The sequence below is a fragment of the Coturnix japonica genome, chromosome 6 (genome assembly GCF_054131305.1).
Source record: "Coturnix japonica strain WE chromosome 6, WE-NBRP24, whole genome shotgun sequence".
Lineage (NCBI taxonomy): Eukaryota > Metazoa > Chordata > Aves > Galliformes > Phasianidae > Coturnix > Coturnix japonica.
The window spans coordinates 39,373,877-39,395,005 of record NC_140668.1 but is presented as its reverse complement, the minus strand read 5'-3'; the positions used below and the strand labels follow the sequence as shown (position 1 = coordinate 39,395,005).

Below are 21,129 nucleotides of genomic sequence, written 5' to 3'. Positions count from 1 at the left end.
CAATACAGCCGAGACGCTCGCTCCCCGCTGCGGTTGTTCTTGGAGCCGTCGCAGTTTCTCCTCCCCGCCGTCAGGGGTCGCTCCGCCGCCCCCCCTCCCCCGGTTCCCGTCCACCCGCTCCGCCCCACATCCGCCGTCATGGCGGCGGTGCTGTACCGGCTGCTGCCGTTCCGCGCTCCGGTTCAGTGCCGTTCCTGCGGTGCCGAGCCGGGCAGTGGCTGGGCGGCGCTGCGGCCCCGCTCGTACTGGCAGACTTTGCGCCGCCGGCTCCGTGGTCCCGCCCGCCCGCCGTTCTCGGAGCCGATCCAGGTGGGCGCCCCGGTGCTTCGCGCCGCCGCCGCCGCCGTGAGCCGGGAGCAGCTGGGCGGCCCCGAGCTGCGGGCGCTGGTGTCGGCGCTGTGCGCGGGGCTCCGGGCCGGGCCGTGCGTGGGGCTGAGCGCTCCGCAGCTCGGGCTGCCGCTCCGGGTGTTCGCCGCGTCGCTGCCGCCCGAGCGCTGCCGCCGTTACCCCGCCCCGCTGCGCCGCGCGCTGCGCATCGAGCCCTTCCCGCTGCGCGTCCTCGTCAACCCCGAGATGCGCGTGTTGGACGCGCGCACCGTCACCGCGCCCGAGGGCTGCGCCAGCGTCCGCGGCTTCTCCGCCTGCGTCCCGCGGCACTGGGCCGTGCACGTCACCGGTAACGGAATCGGACCCCCCAGACTCCCCGCCCCTCTGTCTGCTCCCTCTCCTCCCGGTCCGACCGGCCCGTTCCGCCGTAGGGGTGGATGAGAACGGGGACCCGGTGAGCTGGGAGGCGACCGGCTGGGCCGCCCGCATCGTGCAGCACGAGATGGACCACCTGGACGGCGTGCTCTACATCGACCGCATGGACAGCCGCACCTTCGCCAACACCGCCTGGAGTCAGCTCCTCGACTGAGCCCCGGCACCGCGGGGTACGGCACCGCTGTACGGCAACACGGGATGCGGCCCCCACCTGCCCCTCGGAGCCGCTTTTCTATCCGGGAATGGGGCTGTGCAGGCGGGGGCTGCCCGTCTCCTGTAGCACCTGGACCGCGGGAGGGGCTGGGGCTGGGAGCTGCCGGGCATGGAAGGAAACGAGGAGGGACCCAGATCCCAGCGGCGCTTCTAGAACGTGCTGCTTGTGGGGCAAAGGCTGCTCAGTGCACTGCACCTGTAGCAAAGGGCTGTGGGTGTGGGGGGGGTATCCCTAACACTGGGCCCCTCCGCAGTCCCAAAGCCTTGCTGTGCCGTGCAGTGGGCAGGCACTGGGTGAAGCTTTCAGATTGTTTTATTTTCATATAAACAAGACAGAACCCAAAGCAGCATTAATTTAAAAAATAAAAAAAAAGAAAAAAGAGCAGGAAGAAGAGTGTGGAGCAGAGGAGCACGGGGCACCTCTGGTAATGTCGGCCCTGCCAGGGCAGCACTGCCCCCCTCCCTGCCTGGTGCTGAAGTGAGATGGGTTGGGTTGTGAGCTGCAGATGAACCTGTTTGGCACGGCCGCCTTCCTGGGAGCAGCGGGGCCCCACCATCCACCGCGGCCCTTAACCTTCCTGCCCAAAGTCCTCTGTGAACTTCTTCACCTTCAGCAGGTCCTCGGTGTTCACGGTGGGGCGGGTGGTGGCCAGGGAGCACAGCATGTCCGACTGCAATACAGAGCAGGTGGCAGCTCAGATGTGGAGGCTGGGGGGATGGCAGCACGCTGGGGACACACACATCCCTATGGTGATGCCGCTGGGCAGGAGCTGCCCGCAGGGGGGCTCGGGAGGACACCAGCACCCAGCTGCCATGTGCCTGCACTAGGCCCTGAGGCAGGTGGTAGCTCTGGACGAGGCAGGGGAACCAGTAGGGCTGGGGCGGCAGCATTGCTGTGCTGGGGATGGGCCCAAATGCAGCAGCTGAAACTGCGGTTGGCAGCCCCACTCACCATGCAGACGATGGGCTCCATCAGCTTGTCACTGGGAACCTCCATCCAGCTCATCTCGGTGGCACCCACGTCCCCAGGCGAGCACGGCGTCAGGAGGTCATCCACCACAAGGCTGGGGTTGGTGCGGGAGGGGCCGCGGACCTGGTACAAGGCAGGTAGTGCTGTAACAGCCTCAGTGCCCCCCACTCAGCAGCACAGCTCCTGGCTCCCAACTCACCTTCTTGAAGTGCGTCGCTGACTGCACCTTGCGGACAGGCTGCATCAGGGCATCCCGCACAATGATGCTGATGTCAGCCCCTGAGTAGCCATCTGTCTTCCGTGCCAGCTCGTGGATGTCAGCCTCTGTCAGAGAGTGGGGGGTGTTGCCCAGGTGCAGTTTGAACATCTGGGCCCGGGCTGCCTCCTCAGGTAGGGGGATGTAAATACGCTTCTCAAACCTGAGTGTGGCACAGGTGGCCATGGGTGAGCGGCTGTGTTCAACAGCAGGCTGACCCCGCGCTGACAAATCTCACAGCCATATTCAGTGCAGTGCAGTGCTGTGCTTTGGGGCACTGCAGAGGGATCATGTCCTGCTCACCTCCTCCTGATGGCTGAGTCCAGCACCCAGGGGATGTTGGTGGCACCGAGCACCAGGATCCCATCACTGCTGTTGCCCACACCTGTGCAGGGAAACAGCAGGGACTTGAGAGCCATCCCCAAAGGGGATCACTGCTTCACCCACCCCATGTTCCCTACCCAAAGGGTTTGCACGCCCTGGGCAGCTCATGTGGCCAAGGGAAGCCCCACTCACCCTGCATCTGCACCAGGAACTCGGTCTTGATGCGCCGGGCTGCCTCGCTCTCATTCTCATTTCGGGAGCCGCACAGTGAGTCCACCTCATCGATGAAGATGATGGAGGGTTTGTGCTGCCTCGCCAGCTCAAAGAGGTTCTTCACTAGCCTGGGCACAAAGGCAAGGGGTGGGTGCCCCCGCCCAGGACCCCAGGCAAGGACCCACAGCTCCACACTGCCCACCCACTGCAGAAGGGCACGAGCCCTACACACCACAGCTTCCTCCTGCCCTGCCTACCCTGGAGCCCTGTGCTGGCACCAAGGAAGGGAATGTGGTGCGTGGAGAGCAGCCACCCCCTGGGCAGCCATCCCTGGGCCAGCCCACAGCCCTGGTGACACCTTACTTCTCGCTCTCTCCCAGCCACTTTGACAGCAGGTCCGAGGATGACACGGAGAAGAAAGTGGAGTTGTTGGCCTCGGTGGCCACAGCCTTGGCCAAGTAGGACTTCCCAGTACCAGGAGGCCCGAAGAGCAGGATCCCTCGCCAGGGCGTGCGCTTCCCTGCGACAGAGCCCAGCGTCACAGCTTGTCCTGCACTGCACAGACTGGATCTGCACAGGGACCTCGGGACAGAAGGGACGTGCATCCCTTCTGCTCTGGGTCACCTCCCTGCACACACACCTCCAGCACAGCTGCCACCCCCTGTGGGACATGAGGCCCCTCTCCACGGCTGAGCAGCAGCCTTGGAGCTGCCAGTGACTCTCACCAGTAAACAAGTGTGGGAACTTGATGGGCAGGATCACGGCTTCCTTCAGGGCCTCCTTGGCTCCCTCCAGCCCGGCCACGTCGCTCCACCGCACGTTGGGCTTCTCCATCATGATGGCACCTGCGGGGCAGAGACGAGAGCTGCAGCCCACGGCTGTGCCCCACCAAACCCCACGCAGCCAGGCTGACCCCACGGCACAAGGCACAATCCCAGCAGTGCCCCCTTGGCCCCTCACCCATCAGCTGCTCCTGCAGTTTCTTCTTCTCCGGGTTCTCCCCCTCGCTGTCGCTGTCGCTGCTGGACACAGATCACAGGGCTGCGGTCACAGCTCCCGTACCCCGGGCCCTGCCGGATGTTGGCGGCCCCCACTCACCCCTTGGTGTCGTTCTGCGCCTCCTTGACCGGCCTCTTGCCCTGCTTCTCCTTGCTGCGCAGATAGTCCTTCAGCTTCTCGGCTCTGTCCAGGTACTGCTTGCACTTGGCTCTGATGCTCTCCTTGGCCTTGTCGCTGTGCGCCTCATCTACACGGACATTCCGGGCCGTCAGCCCCGTTGCCCCGTTGCCCCGCGCCCCCCCCGTCCCCGCTCACATTTGATGGCGTGCAGGAAGTACTCCACGCCGTGCTGGTACAGCCGCAGCGCCTCCTCGTAGTTCTTGGCCTTGTCCTCCTCGGTGGCTTTGGTCACCAGGTCGATCGCTTTCTAAGGGGGGACGCGGCGCCCTGAGCCCGGCCCGGCCCCGCCCCGCTCGGCCTGTCCGGGCCCACCCATGGCGGCCCGGCGGGGCGGTTGGCGGCCGGTGCCGGTGGGCGGTGCCGGTACCTGCAGGGTGGTCGTTGTCATCTCATCGCCCGGTGGCGGCCGCAGCCGCAGCGACCCGACCCGGCCCGGCGGCGGCGGCGGGGGCCCGCGGGACCGGCCCGACTGCGGCTGTGCGCGGCCGACACGGCGCCCCCTGGCGGCGCCCTCCGGTACTGCAGGGGGCGGGCGGGGCCTACGTTGGACGGCACGCGCATGCGCACAGCGCGCTCCGCGTGTCGGTGTGAGCGTGGCGTGGGTCGGTGCGCGGGGCTGCACCGGGAGCAGCGGGATGTGAACGGCCGAGATCGCGGCTCTGCGCCAACACGGCGCTGTGTGGGCTCACAGTGCACACACCTCACAGACTGCGGGGGTACATACACATATATGTGTGTGTGTGTGTGTGTGTGTGTGTGTGCGCTACCTGCTGCTCTGCTCACTGTATGCAATGCAGAGCTGCTGTCTGTGCACAGCCCGAACTGCGTGTGCAACGTGTGTGCACACGTATGTATGTATATAGATGGATCCATGTATACAGGTGTGTCCATGTACACACACTGCGGACCATACACAGTGCAACCACAAAACAGCATATAAACAGCACACGTGTGTGTATTCCTGCAGGCATCTATGCAAAGACAGCATGAACAGTGAGTGTGTGTGCAGCATGTGTGTGTGTGTGTGTATGTGTGTGTATGTGTGTGTATATGTGTATGTGTGTGCATGTGTGCAGCACAGACAGCACCCACATACACACAGCACCCACCACCCACAGGGCCCACAGCCCATGGATCAATCACAGCCCATGGATCAATCACAGCCCATAGATCAATCACAGCCCATGGATCAATAACAGCCCATGGATCAATCACAGCCCATAGATCAATCACAGCCCATGGATCACAGCCCCCCACGGCCGCTCCCCGCAGTGCCGATCACAAACCCCACACATGACCAGTCTGTATAAATAGCGATTTACAAAGAGTACAAAAATAGAAGGGCTGTGCTGGGTGGGGACTCTGCAGCCCCGGCCCTCCCGGCACAGCCCGTGGGAAGCAGAAACGTTTGCAGAGGAGTTGGGCCGGGGCGCAGCGGATCCCCCAGCAGCACCATCCCCTGCCAGGGGCAGAGGTAAAGTACAAAAAGCAAAAGTGCATCGATCTACGTATCCCTCCCCAAAGCCACGAGGCCCAGAGGGGTCCCGCTGTGCCCCCAGCCCAGGAGGGAACAGCGCTCGTTTGCAGACTCTGAGAGCTTGGGGAGCACCCGCCCTGTGATCGCAGCACGGCAGGGACTGAGCCCCCTGCCCATACCGGCACCACAGCACCAGGTCCCAGAGTGCCCCCAGTGCCCACATTTTTAAGACAAGTCTCCCAGGGGGGACAAATGATGCCCAACATGGTCCCACCTGGGGGAGGAACACGCAGTGAAGCCCCTGGGGGGAGCAGCGGCCCCGCCGCAAGGCACAGGTGGTGAGATCAGAGATGGCTTTTGGGGACGGGGGATAACGCTGAGCTCCCCCTGAGCCACAGAAGAGGAGCCCCCACCCCAAGGCACCGGAGAGGCAGGCAGCGGTGGGGGCTCCATGTTTCCCCGGCTGCTTTGTGTTGTGGAGGCAGCTGGGGGGGGCAGGGCCGTCACCTACACCAGCAGCCCCATGCGGGTGACTTTGGCCGAGAGGAAGGTGTGCAGCACGAAGACGATGGGCTTGGGGCAGGAGTGCAGGTCCAGCGCCTGTGGAGGGAAAGGGAGAACGTTGTCACAGCGTGGGGGCAGCCCGAGTCCTATGGCACGCCGGGATAGGGGTCCCTCCTCACCAGTTCCCCCTCTGGGCCTCCAAAGTCCAGATAGAGGGTCCTGATGCCGTCGTCCGCTGACAACTTCAGCTTTTCATAGGGGTAGCGGTACAGGACGCTGCCGCCCGCCTCATCGCGGCAGATGGTGAAGCCGCCCTCGTAGTGAATGCAGAGCTTCACCTCCTGGCCGCCCAGCGTGCAGCCTGCAGGAACAGGAACGGCTTTGGTTCTGCCCCCAGCACCTGGCTGCAGTCAGACCAGACACCCCAACACTTCCCCAAGCATTGGAGACAGGCACAGACAATGCAGCACACCACCATCATACAGCACACCACCATCATGCAGCACACCACCATCATGCAGCACACCACCATCACCGCCGGGGACTCCCTGTCCCACGGGCAGAGCCCCGGTGCTGCTGTGCACTCACCCACAGACACCTCCTTGATGAGCTCAGCAGCAGCATGGCAGCCCTGCACCAGCACCCGCGTCCAGCAGGACAGGTCCCGGTGAGTCTCCACGCGGAAGACGTGCATCTCAATGCCCTGCCGTGAGCCCGTCCGTGTGGCGAAGGTCAGCTCGGAGCCCAGCGAGGGCGAGCGGCGGCCTGAGCCTGAATGCACCAACCTGGGGACAGGAGGGGGACGTCGGTGCTGCATCCATCCCATGTGAGGGGTCAGCTCCTGCAGGAGTCCCCATCCCGGTACCTGGTGGCCACCAGCGGGTAGCTGTGGCACGGCGAGGCCCACGCATCGCGCGTCCAGGGCATGGCATCGTACAGCAGCAGATCCTTCTCCGTCACCGCCATCAGCACCGGCCGCCACTGCTGCCGCCCACCATCCAGCCGTGCCTGGATGAGGAGCTCGGTGACAGGGCAGCTCCAGCCGCCACCTGCCCAGCATCACGGTGCCACCCAGGGATGGCATCCCCCGGCACACAGAGCACAGACCCGTACCTGCTCTGCCAGCCACGCGACGTGCTTCACCTCCCGGCCCCCGGCAGTGCCACCCAGTGCAGCGTTGAGCTCCGCCAGCACCTGCGGCAGCAGCGCCGTGATGTTGGCATGCAGTGCTGTGAACCAGGAGTGTGCGGTGGCCGTGTCCTTGCAGCGCAGGATCAGCGTGTTCCTGCTGTCTGGCGAGTGCAGCTCGATCAGCCTGTGGGGATACGGGGCGCTGGGACGGGGCCAGCCCGGCTGCAGGCGTGCTGCCAGCAATGGGGCCGGGATGGGGGCACAGAGACACGTGCCAAGCGCTTCCCGAACGCCGCCTGCTCACCGGTTCTCCAGGTCGGGCATGCTGAGGTTCCTCGCAGCAAAGCACATCTTCAGCGGGATGACCTTGCGGTCACGGGCGCCGTGGTGCTGGGGCGATCCCGAGTCCTCGCTGCCGCTCAGGCTGGGTGACTGCGGGGCAGCCCCTTCCCAGGGCAGGTCCGACACCAGCGACGGCTTCTTCATGTAGGGCGTCACCTCCCGCATGAACTTCACTGCGGACACAGGGGGTCGCTGTTAGGGATGGGGGGAAGAGGGGCCACGCGGGGTCACACCAGTGCCGACCCCTGCCGGGAACCAAAGGCCCACGGGGCCCACCCCGCTGCCATCGGGATGCGGGGATCGGAAGGGCTCGGCGGTGCGGCACAATGGTGCGGGCGGGAGGTCAGCCTGCAGCCCATCCTGCCCATCCTGCCCACCCTGCCGCACGCTGCGGCCAAGTTTCCAGCGCCGCAGGCGATCACGGCCCCGGGATGGTGCCTGCAGCCAGCACGTCCCGGCCCCGCGCTCCTCTCCGGGCTGGGAGGAAGGAAGGACGCATCACTCCGGGTCCCCGCGGACCATCCCTCCCCAAACACATGGTAGGCGCCAGGAAACCAAAATCCTTCACTCGCCGAGTGCCGTCCCGTCACCGCGCCGCTCCCCGCTGTCACGTTCAGGGACAGCCAACACAATGCGTTCCAGATGCTGGGAGCGCTGCGTGCCAGAGCACAGAGCGGGGGGTGACGCCGAGCAGCGGGCGGCCCAGCCAGAGAGCGGAGCCCCCTCAGCAGGGAGGGAACGGCCGCAGGGCAGCAGGGAATTAAAGCGAAAAAAAGCAGCGAGTAAGCGGTAATCTGCTGTGAAACAGCTGTGAAGCGCAGCTCCCCGCACGCAGGAGACGGTGAGAGGCCGTGGTGGGAGCTCCGCGGGGCGCCCGGTGCTGCTGAGCCGGCACACAGCTGGACGGGATGCGCTGCCCTTGCTGCGGGCACCAGGAGATAATATTAGCTCCCGCCGCGCTTATCCCCGGATTACTCCTTCCCCACGCACCTCTAATCCCCACGGGCAGGGCAGCGCCTGGGATGGATGGTGGTGGACGGGGGCTCCGCCGGCGGCAGCCCCTGAGGCAGCTCACAGCTGGCAGCCAGATGTTGGCAGCCTGCAGCTGGGGCTGGGGATGGAGAGCAGAGCGCTGGGGCTGCTGCTCCCTGCCCTGGAGTGAGCACTGAGCCCTTTGTGCTCTGAGCCGTGCTGCTGGCAACCGGCAGCACAGGCAACCACATCCCCTGGGATTCTGAGCCCGAAGCAGGAGCTGCAGGATGAATCCTTCATGCCCACCTCCCATGGCTTGCACAGGGCACCCTGCAGTCCTTGGGGAACCCATGCAGCACCAGATGTGCAACCAAAACGTTCCAAATGCTTGGGTGGGTGGTGCTGGTGCAGTCAACCTGGTGGTTTTCCTGCCCTTGCTGTGGCCAAGACAGTACAGACACTGCTGGGCTGTACAACCGTGGCCACTGCAGGAAACGTATCCCAGCACCGAACCACAGGCAGCAGCAGAGGCAGAACAGCTGGGAGATGCTGCTGGGGGCAGTGCTCCAGGCAGGGCATGGAGCTGCCGTACCGGTGTGGTGCAGCACAGGGGGCAGCGGCACATGCAGCTTCACCAGCTGAGCTGTGTCCCAGCACGGCTGTCATGGCACAGCACGCCTACACGCTCACCACAAAGGAAACCCAGCACTGCTGCACCCTCACAGCTCTCTGCAGGAAGGCCGCTGCACCCTGGGCTCACCCACAGGGCTCTCAGCAGAGCCCAGACCCCCATTCGCAGCCCAACATTACCAGCCCCCTCCCAAAAGCACCGGAGTGATTTCCCCACCCATACGTGTGGGTTTCCTCTCACAGTCCTCCTTCCTCTTTCCAAACTCCCTGCCCAGCACCGAGGTCCCTGTGGGCCCAGAGCTCAGCTCCCAGCTCCCACCCAGGACAGGGCAGGGCTCTGCTCCGCTGTGCTGATGGCGGCCAGCACAGCTGCCTGCAAGTGAAGCCCAGGGCTGGAGAGCAGGGACAGGGCTCAGCGTCAGCACTCCTGGCTGCCTGGGGGACCCAACCCACATCCACGGGGCGATGCTGTCTGCCTCTGCGCGCTCTTCCCAGCCCCAAACTCGGCTCATCTCCTCCTCGTCCCCCGGTGCCCCGGACCCAGCGGGGGCAGCTGAGCCACACAAATCCGCACCCGCCCTCGCACCGGCTCGCGGCCCCGGTGGACATCAGGACGGGACGCGGGGGTGGCACCGCGCTGACACCGGTGGCACCGGCAGCGCCGCACCGGCAGGTCCCGCCCCAGGTTGCCGGGAACAGGTCGGGCAGGAGCCGGAGCTCGGCGGGCACCGAGTCCCGTGCGGAGCATCAGGGCGGGCACCGCGGGGAGCAGCGCCGGGCCCGGGGCACCGCTGCCAGCCCCGGGAGCACGGCAACGGGGAGCGGGCTCCGACACGGCCGGGGACGGGCAGCCCGGGGCGGGGAGCGGGACGGGGGTTGGGGGGGGTGGGACGCGGGGCCGGTACCTTCCAGGATCACCTCCCTCCCGGCGCGTTTCAGCGCCTGCACGGCCTGGTCGTGGGTGGCGTCGCGAAGGTCCACGCCGTTCACCGCCAGGATGGCATCGCCCAGCCTCAGCGCGCCGCTCCGCTCCGCCGCCAGCCCCGGGAAGATGCGGGAGATGAGCACGGGCATGCGGTTCTCGCGGCCGCCCTTGATGCTGATGCCGAGCCCGCCCGCCTCCGCCTTCACCACCCGCACCCTCCGCACGCAGCCGGGCACGGCCGCCTCCGCGCCGCCCCACTCTCCGCCGCCGTTGGCGACGCCGTTGAGCCCCGGGCCGGGTTCCCCGGGCTCGGCCGTGAGACTCAGCGCGTCCCCGCTCAGCTCGGCCGCCACCCGCACCCAGCGCTCCCGCAGCAGCAGCTCCAGCAGCCCCGCCTTGCACGCGCGCGTCCACACGGCCATGCCGACACCGCCGCGCCGCGCCGCCCCGACACGGGCCCCACCGCCAGGACACGCCCCCCGCCCGCATGGCGGGACGCCATTGGCTGCGCGCGGCGCGAGGGGCGGGGCGGGGGCGGCTTCCCGCGTTCCGATTGGACGGAGGGGGAGGCGGTGGCGGGACTCCATGGCGCGGGCGGGGGGCGCGGGGCGGAGCTGAGCGCTGACGGTAAGGACGAGAACAGCGCGTTTATTGATGGAGCGGGGCTAAGTGCCGAACTTCTGCTGCTGCACCGGCGGGGGAAGCTCCGGGCAAATGTCCACGGCGGGACGCTCCACCGTCACCAGGCAGCGCTCGTCCAGGAGGTCCGCGAACAGCAGCGGCTGCGGGAACAACGGGTGAACACAACCGGGTGAGCACAACTGGGTGAGCACAGCGGGGTGAGCACAACAGTGAGCACAGCGGGGTGAGCACAGGGAACACGGGGAGCCCGGCCCGGGGCGGTGCTCAGGGCGCTGCTGGGGATGAGCTGCACACATTGTACAGCTGCCCACCTGGAACTTCTTGCAGATCTTGAAGGCGTGGAGCTGCCGGCGCCGGGCGGGCTCTGAGAGCTGCTTCAGGGTGCTCTGGTTGGACAGCATGGTCTTGTTGTCGGGCAGGGGCTGCGGGCACAGCTGCTGTCAGTGCTGCTGTCAGTGCTGCAGCTCTGCACTAAGCCCTGCACACCCCCTGCAGTGCTGCACACCCCCTGCCCTTCCCTTTGTGCCCACACGAGCAGCCCCTGCAGAGCACGCTCCAGTGGGGCCCTTCTCAGCTCACCAGGGATTTATCGAGGACACACAGCATGTAGACGTCGTGCAGCAGGACCTGCGACGCGTTCTTGGGGTTGAAGGCGATGTGGATGATGGGGGAGTCCCTCTCCAGCCACAGCCTGTGCAGCCCGCTGTTCTGCACCGCGCGGCTCCAGGCCGTGTATTGCTTCTCAGGGATGCTGAACTCAAAAAGCTGCGGGGGAAAAAAAGATGGGTCCCCATCATCAGCCCAATGGCAGCACACAGCCGGTCCCAAGCTGCACAGGGCTGCTGAGGGCACAGCTCCCACCTGCTGGTCCGAGTAGGAGATAAAAAGGTTGTTGGTGGTTGGGTGGATGGCGAGGGCTGTCACTGCGCAGCTGTAGGTGGGCACTGTGCAGTGGTGCTGAAAGGCAGAAGGACAACGCTGCCCCACGTGCCCTCTGACACCCACCAGGTCCTCCCCCAGTGCCCATGGGACACCACGGGGGGCCCCACACAGAGCCCTGCCTGTACCTTGAAGTGTTTCAGGCTGTAGATGTGCACCTCCCAGTCCCCGCTGACCGCTGCCAGCCAGTTCCCATCAGCGCTCGATGCCAGCAGGTAGACAGCTTCCCGGGTCCCTGAACAACACCACACACAAATGCTACACAGACACAAGAAACTCTTCAACCACTCCAAAGTGTCCCAGACCGAGGGCAGCAGCCTCAGCCATGTGCCCACAGGGGCCCCAGGGCTCCCCACCTGCAGGCGGGCGCAGCGTGTGCAGGTGTTTGCAGCCCCCCGGTTCCAGCAGCTGCAGCACATGGACAGAGCCTCTGTCGGAGGCGATGAAGAGCCTTCCTGAGTCGGAAGCACACTGCAGCTGGTAGGCTGGGAGCAGCAGCTTGGGCACACCAGGGACCTTGCAGGGGGAGAAGGCAACACCGGCGGTCACGCTGCTGCTGACCCACACACTGTGCCACTAACAGCCCCCAGCTCCCTGTGAGCCTCCCCGGCCTCCACCTTCTTGACGCTGACGCTGTCGCCCTCATGCTGCACGTGGTAGAGGTGGAAGCGAGAGGCAGTGCTGTAGGCAATCCAGCTGCCGCAGGGTGAGACGCAGCTGCAGTAGATGTGCTCGGGACCCTGGGGATGTAGAGGTGCTGAATGGGGTCTGCAGAACCTCCTGGCACCTGCAGCTTGGCCATTGGAGGAAGCAGAGCTGCCAAGCACAAGTGCCAGCCCCAGTTCAGCCTTACCTTGCTCTTGAGCTGCAGGAGGTGCTCCGGCATGCGGCTCACAGGAAGGACCTCTCCATCCTTTCCTGGGATGACAACTAAGCATCAGCAACAACAGAAACCATGCAGACCCCAGTAAGAAAGACAGAAAACCCAGGGAGAATGGTGCCAGACACCAGGATGGATCCAGACCCTTCCCCAGCCATCTTGAGGCTGAGCTCCCCAGGGCACCATCCAGCTCAGCAGGAAGAGTACATTGCCAGTAGCACCATGGCTGTGCACTGTGTAACACACCGTGCACTGGGTAACACAACCATAAGCAGAGTAGGGCTGCACCACTCCTCTGCTGCTCTGGCACACTGCACCCTGTAGTCCTCCAGACACTGCCCTGGGGTTAAATACAGAGGTCTGTACCCAACAGCCACCCGCAGACGTACCAGTTTTATTAGTAGAGCCAAGTCTCCAGAGCTCCAGGTGCTGGGAGAACTGGAAGAGGAGGAGCCGGGCTTTCCTGGCACAGGAGACGAGGCGTCGCTGTGGGCAGAAATGGGCACGTTGTCATGGACCACAGCCTGGGAAAAACAGCCTGGGCTGCTGGTGAGAAACAACTTAGGTTCTGTGGGATGAGAACCAGGAGAGGGAGCCGCAGCAGGACCAGCAGGACAGGCTCATCAACTCAGTTCCACTCTCCATTTCACTGCATTACAGGAACCCGCAGGCATGCCAGGGCCAGTGGGGCAGGCAGGGCCTGGCTGCTCCCTCAGAGCTCACCTTGAGCCCCAGGAGCCGCCACAGGACCCTGCTTCGAGCCATATGCCTAGAGCCATACTCACGTGGGGAAGGGTGAACTTCCGCAGCACTGCATCGTAGCTCTTCTTCTGCACCTTCTCCATGAGCGGGCGGATCACCAGCTGGGCGTCCAGGCCTAAAAACCAAGCAGAGCTCAGACAAGCAGCTATTGGAGGGGGGGGACACCACCCGCTGAGCTCCCCCTCACAGCCCGCACCTCCAGAGATGAGAGCTGTCGGGGTGTGCACCACAGCTCGCACGTCGTGGGTGTGATGTTGGAACGGCTTCGTCCTCACCCAGCGCTTCTCCTGGCTGCCTGCCTTCACCGGCAGCAGCTGGATCTGGTAGGTGGACCCCGCCGAGGTGCCCACCATGATGCTGTCCTCTTTCTGGAGAAAGAGAGGGCTGTGGCGACCAGGGCACAGTGCTGGATGCCACCTGGGTGCTGGCACCGCCGTCCTGGCCCAGGGTGACCTCACCTCCGACACAGCCAGCGAGAGGGCAGCTGAGGTGTTGACAGTGTGGGAGTCCTGCAGCGTCCCTCGCTCCCAGTCCCAGAACTGCACCCTCCCAAATGAGTCCGAGCTGACGACGGTGCCACTGGCCAGGAAGGCGATGCTCCACACCACGCACTCGCGCTTCTTGGACTTCGGCACGTGATGGTTCACCATGATCCTCTGGGCGGTTCGGCCTGAGGTAGGGAAGGGTTGTTCAAGATGGAGAGCGAGTGGGATGACCTCAGGCTCCTCACTTCATCCTTTCCCTGTGCCCTGTGCACCGCAGGACTCCCAGGCTGGGAGCTGTGTTGGTGCCAAGCAGGAGTCCCAAAGCACAGAGCTGTGGCTGCTGACAGCGCCCCGGCACAGGGGACACCCCAGGGGCTGCTCCAAGGAGCGATGCCCCTTTGTGGGGCGGTTCATTACCTGAGTGGACATCAAGCACACGGATGAAGTCGATGGAGCCAGCTGCCAGGTGGGTCCCCGAGGGGTGCCAGGAGAGACACAGCACACGGCCTGTGGAGATGGAAGCTCCAGGTGTGTGCCGAGGCACAGCAGCCTCTTGGTGGCCAGGATGGCACAAGGAGCAGACAAGGGGATGACCCGCAGAGCCCCCCACACTCACCTTTCTGTTGGTCCAGGTTCTTCTCAAACTGAACACCGCCAGGTACCACCTGGAAGAGCTTCACCGAGCCATCCTCACAGCCAACCTGGGGAATGGGGTGGTAAGGATCAGCTCCTGGGGGCGGCAGCTCCTCTGCCATCGCAGCCCCCATTCCTGCTGCTGTCCTCATCCCTGCTCTCACCGCCAGCCGCGTGCCATCACCATTGGCAGCCATGCTCCAGATGGGTCCCCCGAAGCCATCGACAGCGCGGGCCGGGCGCAGCCGCTCCAGGTCATACTCAGTGATGTCCCCGCTCAGACCAGCCCCAAAGAGCCGCTCCCCCGCTGCCCAGCACAGCGCTTCCACCGAGCGTGCCTGGTGCCCGGGGATGGCCTGGGGGAGAAGAGCCCATCACCACGGCCCCGTCCCACCCACATCCCCACCACCCCCAGCCCTGTGAGCCCTGATTCCTGCTGGTTCTCCCGTGTCACCCAACACCCCGGTTCCTCCCCAGTTCCCATTAACGCTCCGGGCCGGCTCCTCCCGGTAACCCCCGGTTCCCCACTGTCATATGACCGGGTTCCCCCCCACATTCCCTCCCCATCACCCCGGCTCATCCCCCCCATTCCGCCCCACACTCCTCCCAACTCTCCCATTGTTTCCTCGCAGTCCATCCCGCTCCTTCCCGTCCCCCCCATCTCCAGCTCCGTTCCCCCCGCACTCGCCGCCCCCCCCCCGGCCCGATCCCCCCCATCTCCTCCCTGCTCTCCCCGCCCCGCTCCGTCCTCCCGGTTCCCGGCCGCCTCCCACCTTCTCCATGTAGTAATTAGCGGCGAAGTTGTACACCTCCACGGCGCCGTCGGTGCGGCCGAGCGCCAGTCGTTGCCCGCGGTGCCGGTAGGCCATGCAGCGCACACCGGCGGGCACCAGCCCGAAGAACCGCACGCGATGCACCTCGAACTCCCCCATCGCCGCTCCCGGCCCCGGTCCGCCCCGCCGGGCCCCACGTGCAGCGCCGCGCTCCCGGAAGAGGAAGTGACTTGATCCCCCGGTGAACGGAAGAGGAAGTACGGAGGAGAACGGCGGGACATTCGGGCGTGCGGGGCGGGGGGGAGAGAGAGCAGCGACCGGACAGTGGGACGGGTACGGGGACGGGGTGGGCTACGGGTGGCCGGGAGGTGCGGGGGCGTCTGGGGGAGGTGAGAGTTTAGGGAGCAGGGATCTGGGTGGGGGGGATTCGTTGGGGTGTGGGTATGGGGGGAACTTAGAGCATGGGGAGGAATTGGGGGCATGGGGGGAAAGCAGAGCGCAGTGAGCAGCTGGACACAGTGAGCAGATGGACACAGTGAGCAGCTGGACACAGTGAGCAGCTGGACACGGCGGGGCTTCAGAACGTGGACTTGGGGATGGGAACCTTGGGCTGTGCAGATTCATTGGGATATTGGGACAGGACAGAGCACACAGGGTGTGGGAGAGTCCAGGGCTGGGGTTTAAGGAGGTGGGGGCTCCTGTTTCCACGCAGGACTCCTCCCATCCCGTTCCCTCGCAGTGCTCTGCAGAGCCCACGCTATGGTGCAGGTCATCGTCTCCAGGTGAGTGAGGGCCCGGCCCGCCGTGCTGGGCTGCCCCGTGCCCGGTGTGTGACCTGCTGCTCCCCCTGCAGTGCCGGTGCGGGCTGCCTGCAGCGCTGGGTGCTGCTGGAGCTGCAGGGAGACGTGGAGCCGCGCGGGGGCGGTGAGCTGCCCGGGAGTCTGCTGGGAGACCTGCACTACACGCGGGAGGTGAGCGGCTCTTTGGGCTGTGGGTGCCGGTGCACACAGGGCTGCCCTCACCCCGCTCCTCCCACGCAGGGCATCCCCGTGCTCATTGTGGGCCATCACATTCTATACGGGAAGGTGGTGCAGCTGGAGAAACCCTTTGCTGTCCTGATGAAGCAGGCAGCCGACCCTGCGGGGACGCGCTACGCTGTTACCGCCCTCATCAAGACCAAGCTGCTCTTCAAAACAAGGCCCAAGCCCATCATCACCAACGTGCCCAAGAAGGTTTGAGGACACAGACCTGCCACACAGGAGCAATGCTGTTCCTTTGCTGTGACACTGCCGAGGACGGCTGGGGCATGAACTCATCACCTACCTTAGGCACGGTGCATCCTGCAGGGCCAGGCTGTGCCCCCACTGGGGGCTGCACATGACTGCCACCAGCACTGCCTCAAGCACAGAACTCAGCTCTGCAGCCTTGCACATGGTGCTGCCAGCTCTGCCCATCTTTCTGCCCTTGCCAGGATGGCTTGGGCTCACTCTCAAGCTGTCTGCCTCCTCATATTCCCTTCTAAAGTCACCCCACCATCCAGCAGAGCTGCAGACAGGGTCTGCCACTTCTGTCTTAGCACCTTTCCCCCTTCAGTCACCCCAAACCTGGGAGTCCACGTGCAGTTGGGCAGGGGGAGCAGGGATGACACACCACCTTTCCTCTGTGCAAGTCTTTATTGTGTCAAATCCACCAGGATATAAAAAACAGACTTCTCAAAATATGAAAAAAATATGAGTTAAAAAATAAATAGATTTACAAACAATCAGCAATAAAGTGTAAATACGAAAAGAGCTACAAAAGTCTCCTAAAAAATCCTGTCTTAAATAAAAAGCCTGACTTGTAGAAAGGTTCTAGCCCTGAAAAGAGGGCCCAGGGGAGATGGCCGTGGGTAAATACCCAAGGGGACCCAGTGGGCAGGGAAAGGCTGGGAACTGGCTCTCCCCGCCCTCAGCATGCCCAGACCCAAAACCCAGCGCCTCCCCGCTGTCTAGACGGATGCCAGGTTCCCTCCTCACTTCCAAAGCTAGGGGGCAGAGGAGGGGCGGTGGAGAAGGCAGCTGGCATGGAGCCCATGGGATGCAGTTGGCTTTATGGGGTCGTGGGCTGCCACCACCAACCCATGCTCCAGCTGACCCACAGCCTGGGTTTTCCTGCTTCTGCCCAGGCTGTGAGCATAAAAATGGGGTGCCAGTGCTACCCCCTCCCCCCCAAACATGCTCTTTGGCAAAGCACAACAGAGGAGTTGCCCTCCTGGGGCAGCCAGATCCCCAGAATGGAGTCGGAGGGAGCTGTGGGTACATGCCTGCACATACACAGCCATGGGGATGGGGGTGATGGCTTTGGGGGACATTCAGAGCTCCATGGGAACAGAGCAGGGGATGCTGAGCCCCTGTGGGTGGGCCCAGCTGGCAGCACCAGCCAGCGGTGCCTGGCATTGGCACAGTATCTGAGGAGTGTGGTGCCAAGGTTGGGATGAAATCCAATTTCTGCCCCTAAATCACAGCAGGGAGGGGGCTGAGCCTGCAGCCGGCTCCTGCCCGTGCAGGGGCTGCACAGGGATGGTGGGGAAAAAATCCTGGGGAGCAGCAACCCCAGCAGCATTGAGTATCACAGCTCAGCACCTAGCTGGACACGTGGGGTCCCTCCTCCACAGTACCATAGGGGGACATCAAGGGTCCCAGGAAAGCACCAAAGGATGGAGCCCAGCGTGGTGGGGGGAGCCCAACCAGTGGAGCTCCTGCCGCACCCTCGCACCAAGGCAGCGAAATGCTCAGCGTGGTGCAAGGAGAGACCCTGCAGCACCAAGGCTGTGCCAAGCACAGCTCCAGACAGCCCCGGTGTGGCCGCTAGCACCCACGGGGCTGAGTTCTACAGAAAACAGCAAAACAATTAAAAATAATTAAAAAGGAAAAAAAAAAAACCGCAATAAAAAAAAGCAAGACTTGATCACAAATGCTGACCTCAGGGTGCGCTCAGTGCTGCCGGACGCAGGGAGCAGCAGCCAGATGGACACCATTGGGTCAACACCAGCTGCAATGGGACCCATGGCATCCTCACACCTCGGCGAAGACCAGCCTACACTGCTCCTGCCGCTTCCCGCAGCGCCGGGCCACCATGGCCAAGTAGAGCGTCAGCAGGGCCACCCAATAGCAGGCGTAGAGGACGGCGCCCGAGATGAGGAAGGCCACCTCGGTGTCACTGAGCAGGTCCTGGCTGTAGGCTGTGTAAGCCAGGCCGCCCAGCAGCACGGCTGCCCACACCGACACCGGCAGCAGCCCCACAAAGTTGACCACGATGGTGCGGCGGCCCGACGTGCCCCAGCCCGACTTGTTGATGGTGGCGATGGCAAACATCTTGGCAGGCAGCAGGCTGGACATGTAGAGCAGGGAGTAGAGGGAGACAAAGATCATCTCGGCGCTGCCACGCAGGAAGCAGGCGTAGGTGGCCTTGATGATGCCCACCAGCTGCACCGTCAGCAGGAAGAGGAGGATGTTCCAGATGCGCCCGCGGTAGAAGAGCTGGATGACGGTGGCGATGAGGAAGAAGGGGAAGAAGCCAGTCACCACTGACTCGTAGGTCATCCAGAGGTGGTGCTTGTGGAACCACAGCGCGTTGTAGAGCCACTCGCGGAAGTAGGACTTGCTCCAGCGGGTCTGTTGGTTGAGCCAGCGCAGGTACCGCGTCGGCGTCTCCGTCAGGCAGCGGGAGCGCGCTGTGTACTTGGTCTGGTAGCCCAGGCTGAGCACGCGGTTGGTGAGGTGCCGGTCATCCCCAAAGCTGCACTTGGTGCCCAGGAAGGTCTGATGGTACCAGTCCTCCAGGAACTGCTGCAGCAGCGCATTGCGGTACATGCCCAGCGGGCCGCTGATGCACTGCACGCAGCCGAAGTAGGACTGGCAGGCGCGCTCCACGTTGAAGGCCATCCAGTACCGCACGCTGCTCAGGAAGGAGATCCACGAGTCGTACTTGTTCAGGATCTATGGAGGAGATGGGGTCAGTGCCACTAATGCAAGCGCGGTGCCCCCTGCGTGCTCCCCCCCTGACCCACCGCCATACCTGGACATCACCACCGACACCACCGACGCGGGGGTCGGCCTCCAGGATGCGGAGCATCTCGGCAGTGCAGGCGGGGTCCAGCACCGTGTCTGAGTCACACACCTGGGGGCAGAGGCAACATCGAGCCCCGCTCCGCCACCCACGCGCGCCCGGCAGACGGCCCAGCCCCAGCCGGGCAAGCCTGAGCCACGGCCGGCGAGACGAGGCAAGGCCTGCAGAGCAGCGGGCGGTGAGGGGAGCGGAGCGCTCTGCGGTGCCGGACAACACTGCCCCAGGACACCCAGCTCTGGTCAATGGCATCGCGGTGGGATACCCCAGCTGACCCCAACCCAGGCACGGGAGGTCTGGGCCCCACGCGATGCTGCACGATGTCCCCCAGGTGACACCTGCATGCAGCAAGGGATGCACCAAGGAGGTGACGCTGTGCTCTCCCATGCAGCGCTGCACCCCATGGGCCCCCAGATGGTCCCTCATGTCCCCCCCCACCCGCCCAGACCCCACATCCACCTGGATGTAGTCCACGGAGTCTCCGAGCGCCCGGAAGGCCGTGTACATCACCTCGCGCTTCCCGCCCCACTTCTGCAGGATGCAGGAGTAGGTGGTGCCGCGCACCAGAGCCTGCACACGGGCCAGCCCTTCCTGCAGCCCGGCCTCCGTCTCGCCCTCGCCCCGTGCGTGGAAGTTGCTCCTCCACACGTAGCTGCCGGCGCGCTCAGAGCCCATCACGTCGTGGAAGATGTCCAGCATGTAGGTGTCGTCGGGGCCGTTGCCGTCCACCACCATCACCACTTTGAGGTCAGGGAAGGCGATGCGCTTGACGGAGTGCAGGCACTTCTTCAGGTAGTCGGGATCCTCCTGGTAGGCGGCGATGCAAAGGGCCACTGAGCGGCCCAGCCGCACCGGCTGCCCCTCGGCCCTCATGCGTCGGTGCTCCAGGAAAGCAAAGAGGCTCTGGATGAAGAGGTGCAGCCCCAGGATGGCCCCGTAGAGCCCGAAGGAGAGGTAGTGCTTCTCCGTGTGGATGAACTGGTACCCGGTGACATAGGCGGCCAGGATGCCCCCCAGCACCGCCAGCGCGAAGAGGCTGGTCCCGACGACACGCAGCGCCGTGGAGAGGCTCACTGGCATCTGGGTGGGATGGGACAGTCAGGGCACGGCCACCACCCAGGGGACAGCGCGAGGCGGGCACAGGGACCAGGTGGTCACCCAGCCCACTTCAACCTCACCCCATGCAGACGTCGCTTTCGGGATTTCCCCACCCGCAGCCCTGCAGGGCTGGGCTGGAGGACAGGGAAGGGCACGGGGACACCGGGCAGCAAGCTGACCCCAGTGGGGAGGCACAGCCCCGGGACCCCCGGTCCTCGTACTGCGGGACCCGGCTCGGCCCCTCCCGGGTTCCCCACCCCAACTGCGGGACCGGGACTGCGCCGCGGGGCCGGGGGAGCGCGGTGCTGAGGGAGGGGGCGGAGGCGGGCAGCGCTTCCCGGGTGCTCCGCAGTGCCCCGCCGCTCCCGGTGCTCCCCCGCCCCGCAGCCCCCGATGCCGCTCCACGTTGTGGGGGGGCTGCGGGCGGTCCTGAGGAGCCGCGGGGGCGGGGGAGCCCCGGGCCGGCACCGGCGGGGCTGGGGGGAAGGAAGGAAGGAAGGAGGAGGAGGAGGGGAGGGACCGTACCGGGACTCACCGTGATGCTACCGGTGCGGATACCGGTGCCGGTGGTGCCGGTGGTGCCGCTCGCCCCGGCCGCCGCCGCCGCCGCCGCTGTGCTCCCGGCCCCGGCCCGCGCGGCCGCTTTATACCGCGGCGGAGCCGGCACCGCCCGCAGCCCGCGGGGTCTCCGCCCGGCACCGGGACCGGCACCTCCGGCACCAGCACCCCCGGCACCACCCCCGGCCCCGCCCGCAGCCCCCGGGACCCGCCCGGCACCGGCCCCAGCCCCGCACTGCGGGATGCACCGGGCGCCGGATCCGTCCCCATCCGTCAGCCGGGGACAGCGCTGGGAAACCCGGGGACACCGCGCTGTCAGCCTCGTGCCACCCTCCAGGACCCTCCCCACCTCCCCAC

General features: G+C 65.1%; 6 protein-coding genes across 14 annotated transcripts; 2 read left to right on the top strand and 4 right to left on the bottom strand.

Annotated features, from left to right (window-relative positions):
- The first annotated feature begins 125 nt into the window (after positions 1–125).
- PDF (peptide deformylase, mitochondrial) lies at positions 126–1,319 on the top strand. The gene is made up of 2 exons (XM_015874332.3): positions 126–676; positions 759–1,319. The coding sequence occupies exons 1-2, from the start codon at positions 139–141 to the stop codon at positions 914–916; spliced, it is 696 nt and encodes a 231-aa protein (XP_015729818.2). The 5' UTR covers positions 126–138; the 3' UTR covers positions 917–1,319.
- On the bottom strand, positions 1,271–4,409 carry VPS4A (vacuolar protein sorting 4 homolog A). 2 transcript variants are annotated; one of them, XM_015874327.3, is made up of 11 exons: positions 4,285–4,409; positions 4,053–4,164; positions 3,837–3,984; positions 3,699–3,760; positions 3,464–3,583; positions 3,102–3,258; positions 2,718–2,866; positions 2,505–2,586; positions 2,145–2,364; positions 1,928–2,068; positions 1,271–1,646 (listed from the first exon to the last, which is right to left on the bottom strand). In XM_015874327.3, exons 1-11 carry the CDS (start codon positions 4,303–4,305, stop codon positions 1,545–1,547), a joined length of 1,314 nt encoding a protein of 437 aa, XP_015729813.2. In that variant the 5' UTR covers positions 4,306–4,409; the 3' UTR covers positions 1,271–1,544. The 2 variants fall into 2 exon arrangements, with proteins under 2 accessions (XP_015729813.2, XP_015729815.2); XM_015874329.3 differs by having other exon boundaries at positions 3,699–3,757.
- Positions 4,410–5,218: 809 nt separating this feature from the next.
- Positions 5,219–10,384, bottom strand: SNTB2 (syntrophin beta 2). The gene is made up of 7 exons (XM_015874326.3): positions 9,879–10,384; positions 7,334–7,544; positions 7,012–7,213; positions 6,764–6,906; positions 6,487–6,683; positions 6,078–6,259; positions 5,219–5,994 (listed from the first exon to the last, which is right to left on the bottom strand). Exons 1-7 carry the CDS (start codon positions 10,318–10,320, stop codon positions 5,902–5,904), a joined length of 1,470 nt encoding a protein of 489 aa, XP_015729812.2. The 5' UTR covers positions 10,321–10,384; the 3' UTR covers positions 5,219–5,901.
- A 142-nt stretch (positions 10,385–10,526) lies between these two features.
- Positions 10,527–15,216, bottom strand: UTP4 (UTP4 small subunit processome component). The gene is made up of 16 exons (XM_085551276.1): positions 15,013–15,216; positions 14,404–14,595; positions 14,223–14,307; positions 14,029–14,113; positions 13,580–13,796; positions 13,318–13,489; positions 13,145–13,236; positions 12,749–12,845; positions 12,333–12,397; positions 12,097–12,219; positions 11,836–11,995; positions 11,608–11,714; positions 11,402–11,497; positions 11,120–11,305; positions 10,852–10,962; positions 10,527–10,680 (listed from the first exon to the last, which is right to left on the bottom strand). The coding sequence occupies exons 1-16, from the start codon at positions 15,169–15,171 to the stop codon at positions 10,564–10,566; spliced, it is 2,064 nt and encodes a 687-aa protein (XP_085407402.1). The 5' UTR covers positions 15,172–15,216; the 3' UTR covers positions 10,527–10,563.
- CHTF8 (chromosome transmission fidelity factor 8) lies at positions 15,141–16,811 on the top strand. Of its 8 annotated transcripts, none has more exons than XM_015874338.3 (4): positions 15,141–15,269; positions 15,725–15,794; positions 15,866–15,983; positions 16,053–16,811. In XM_015874338.3, exons 2-4 carry the CDS (start codon positions 15,772–15,774, stop codon positions 16,248–16,250), a joined length of 339 nt encoding a protein of 112 aa, XP_015729824.1. In that variant the 5' UTR covers positions 15,141–15,269; positions 15,725–15,771; the 3' UTR covers positions 16,251–16,811. The 8 variants fall into 8 exon arrangements, with proteins under 8 accessions (XP_015729824.1, XP_085407411.1, XP_085407410.1 ...); XM_085551285.1 differs by having other exon boundaries at positions 15,187–15,269; positions 16,098–16,811; XM_085551284.1 differs by having other exon boundaries at positions 15,216–15,269; positions 15,752–15,794; positions 16,098–16,811.
- Positions 16,667–20,939, bottom strand: HAS3 (hyaluronan synthase 3). Its single transcript, XM_015874325.3, has 4 exons — positions 20,750–20,939; positions 19,576–20,196; positions 19,069–19,170; positions 16,667–18,989 (listed from the first exon to the last, which is right to left on the bottom strand). Exons 2-4 carry the CDS (start codon positions 20,194–20,196, stop codon positions 18,066–18,068), a joined length of 1,647 nt encoding a protein of 548 aa, XP_015729811.2. The 5' UTR covers positions 20,750–20,939; the 3' UTR covers positions 16,667–18,065.
- Between the last annotated feature and the right edge of the window lie 190 nt (positions 20,940–21,129).

What these genes read in the sequence shown, in the direction of transcription:
- UTP4 (XM_085551276.1), bottom strand. Translation starts at nt 15,171, where the DNA reads ATGGGGGAGTTCGAGGTGCATCGCGTGCGGTTCTTCGGGCTGGTGCCC. An exon ending in CACGCTGCGCCCGCCTGCAG is followed by an intron (nt 11,715 to 11,835) that starts GTGGGGAGCCCT and finishes GGTGTTGTTCAG; the next exon opens with GGACCCGGGAAGCTGTCTAC. An exon ending in TCTCCTACTCGGACCAGCAG is followed by an intron (nt 11,306 to 11,401) that starts GTGGGAGCTGTG and finishes TTTCCCCCGCAG; the next exon opens with CTTTTTGAGTTCAGCATCCC.
- VPS4A (XM_015874327.3), bottom strand. Translation starts at nt 4,305, where the DNA reads ATGACAACGACCACCCTGCAG. An exon ending in TGACAACGACCACCCTGCAG is followed by an intron (nt 4,165 to 4,284) that starts GTACCGGCACCG and finishes GTCCCCCCTTAG; the next exon opens with AAAGCGATCGACCTGGTGAC. An exon ending in ACTGCAGGAGCAGCTGATGG is followed by an intron (nt 3,584 to 3,698) that starts GTGAGGGGCCAA and finishes TCTGCCCCGCAG; the next exon opens with GTGCCATCATGATGGAGAAG.
- HAS3 (XM_015874325.3), bottom strand. Translation starts at nt 20,196, where the DNA reads ATGCCAGTGAGCCTCTCCACGGCGCTGCGTGTCGTCGGGACCAGCCTC. An exon ending in ACTCCGTGGACTACATCCAG is followed by an intron (nt 19,171 to 19,575) that starts GTGGATGTGGGG and finishes CTCTGCCCCCAG; the next exon opens with GTGTGTGACTCAGACACGGT. An exon ending in GTGTCGGTGGTGATGTCCAG is followed by an intron (nt 18,990 to 19,068) that starts GTATGGCGGTGG and finishes TCTCCTCCATAG; the next exon opens with ATCCTGAACAAGTACGACTC.
- PDF (XM_015874332.3), top strand. Translation starts at nt 139, where the DNA reads ATGGCGGCGGTGCTGTACCGGCTGCTGCCGTTCCGCGCTCCGGTTCAG. An exon ending in CTGGGCCGTGCACGTCACCG is followed by an intron (nt 677 to 758) that starts GTAACGGAATCG and finishes GTTCCGCCGTAG; the next exon opens with GGGTGGATGAGAACGGGGAC.
- CHTF8 (XM_085551283.1), top strand. An exon ending in GTGCAGGTCATCGTCTCCAG is followed by an intron (nt 15,795 to 15,865) that starts GTGAGTGAGGGC and finishes CTCCCCCTGCAG; the next exon opens with TGCCGGTGCGGGCTGCCTGC. An exon ending in ACCTGCACTACACGCGGGAG is followed by an intron (nt 15,984 to 16,052) that starts GTGAGCGGCTCT and finishes CCTCCCACGCAG; the next exon opens with GGCATCCCCGTGCTCATTGT.
- SNTB2 (XM_015874326.3), bottom strand. Translation starts at nt 10,320, where the DNA reads ATGGCCGTGTGGACGCGCGCGTGCAAGGCGGGGCTGCTGGAGCTGCTG. An exon ending in GAGGGAGGTGATCCTGGAAG is followed by an intron (nt 7,545 to 9,878) that starts GTACCGGCCCCG and finishes CTGTGTCCGCAG; the next exon opens with TGAAGTTCATGCGGGAGGTG. An exon ending in TACCCGCTGGTGGCCACCAG is followed by an intron (nt 6,684 to 6,763) that starts GTACCGGGATGG and finishes TCCTGTCCCCAG; the next exon opens with GTTGGTGCATTCAGGCTCAG.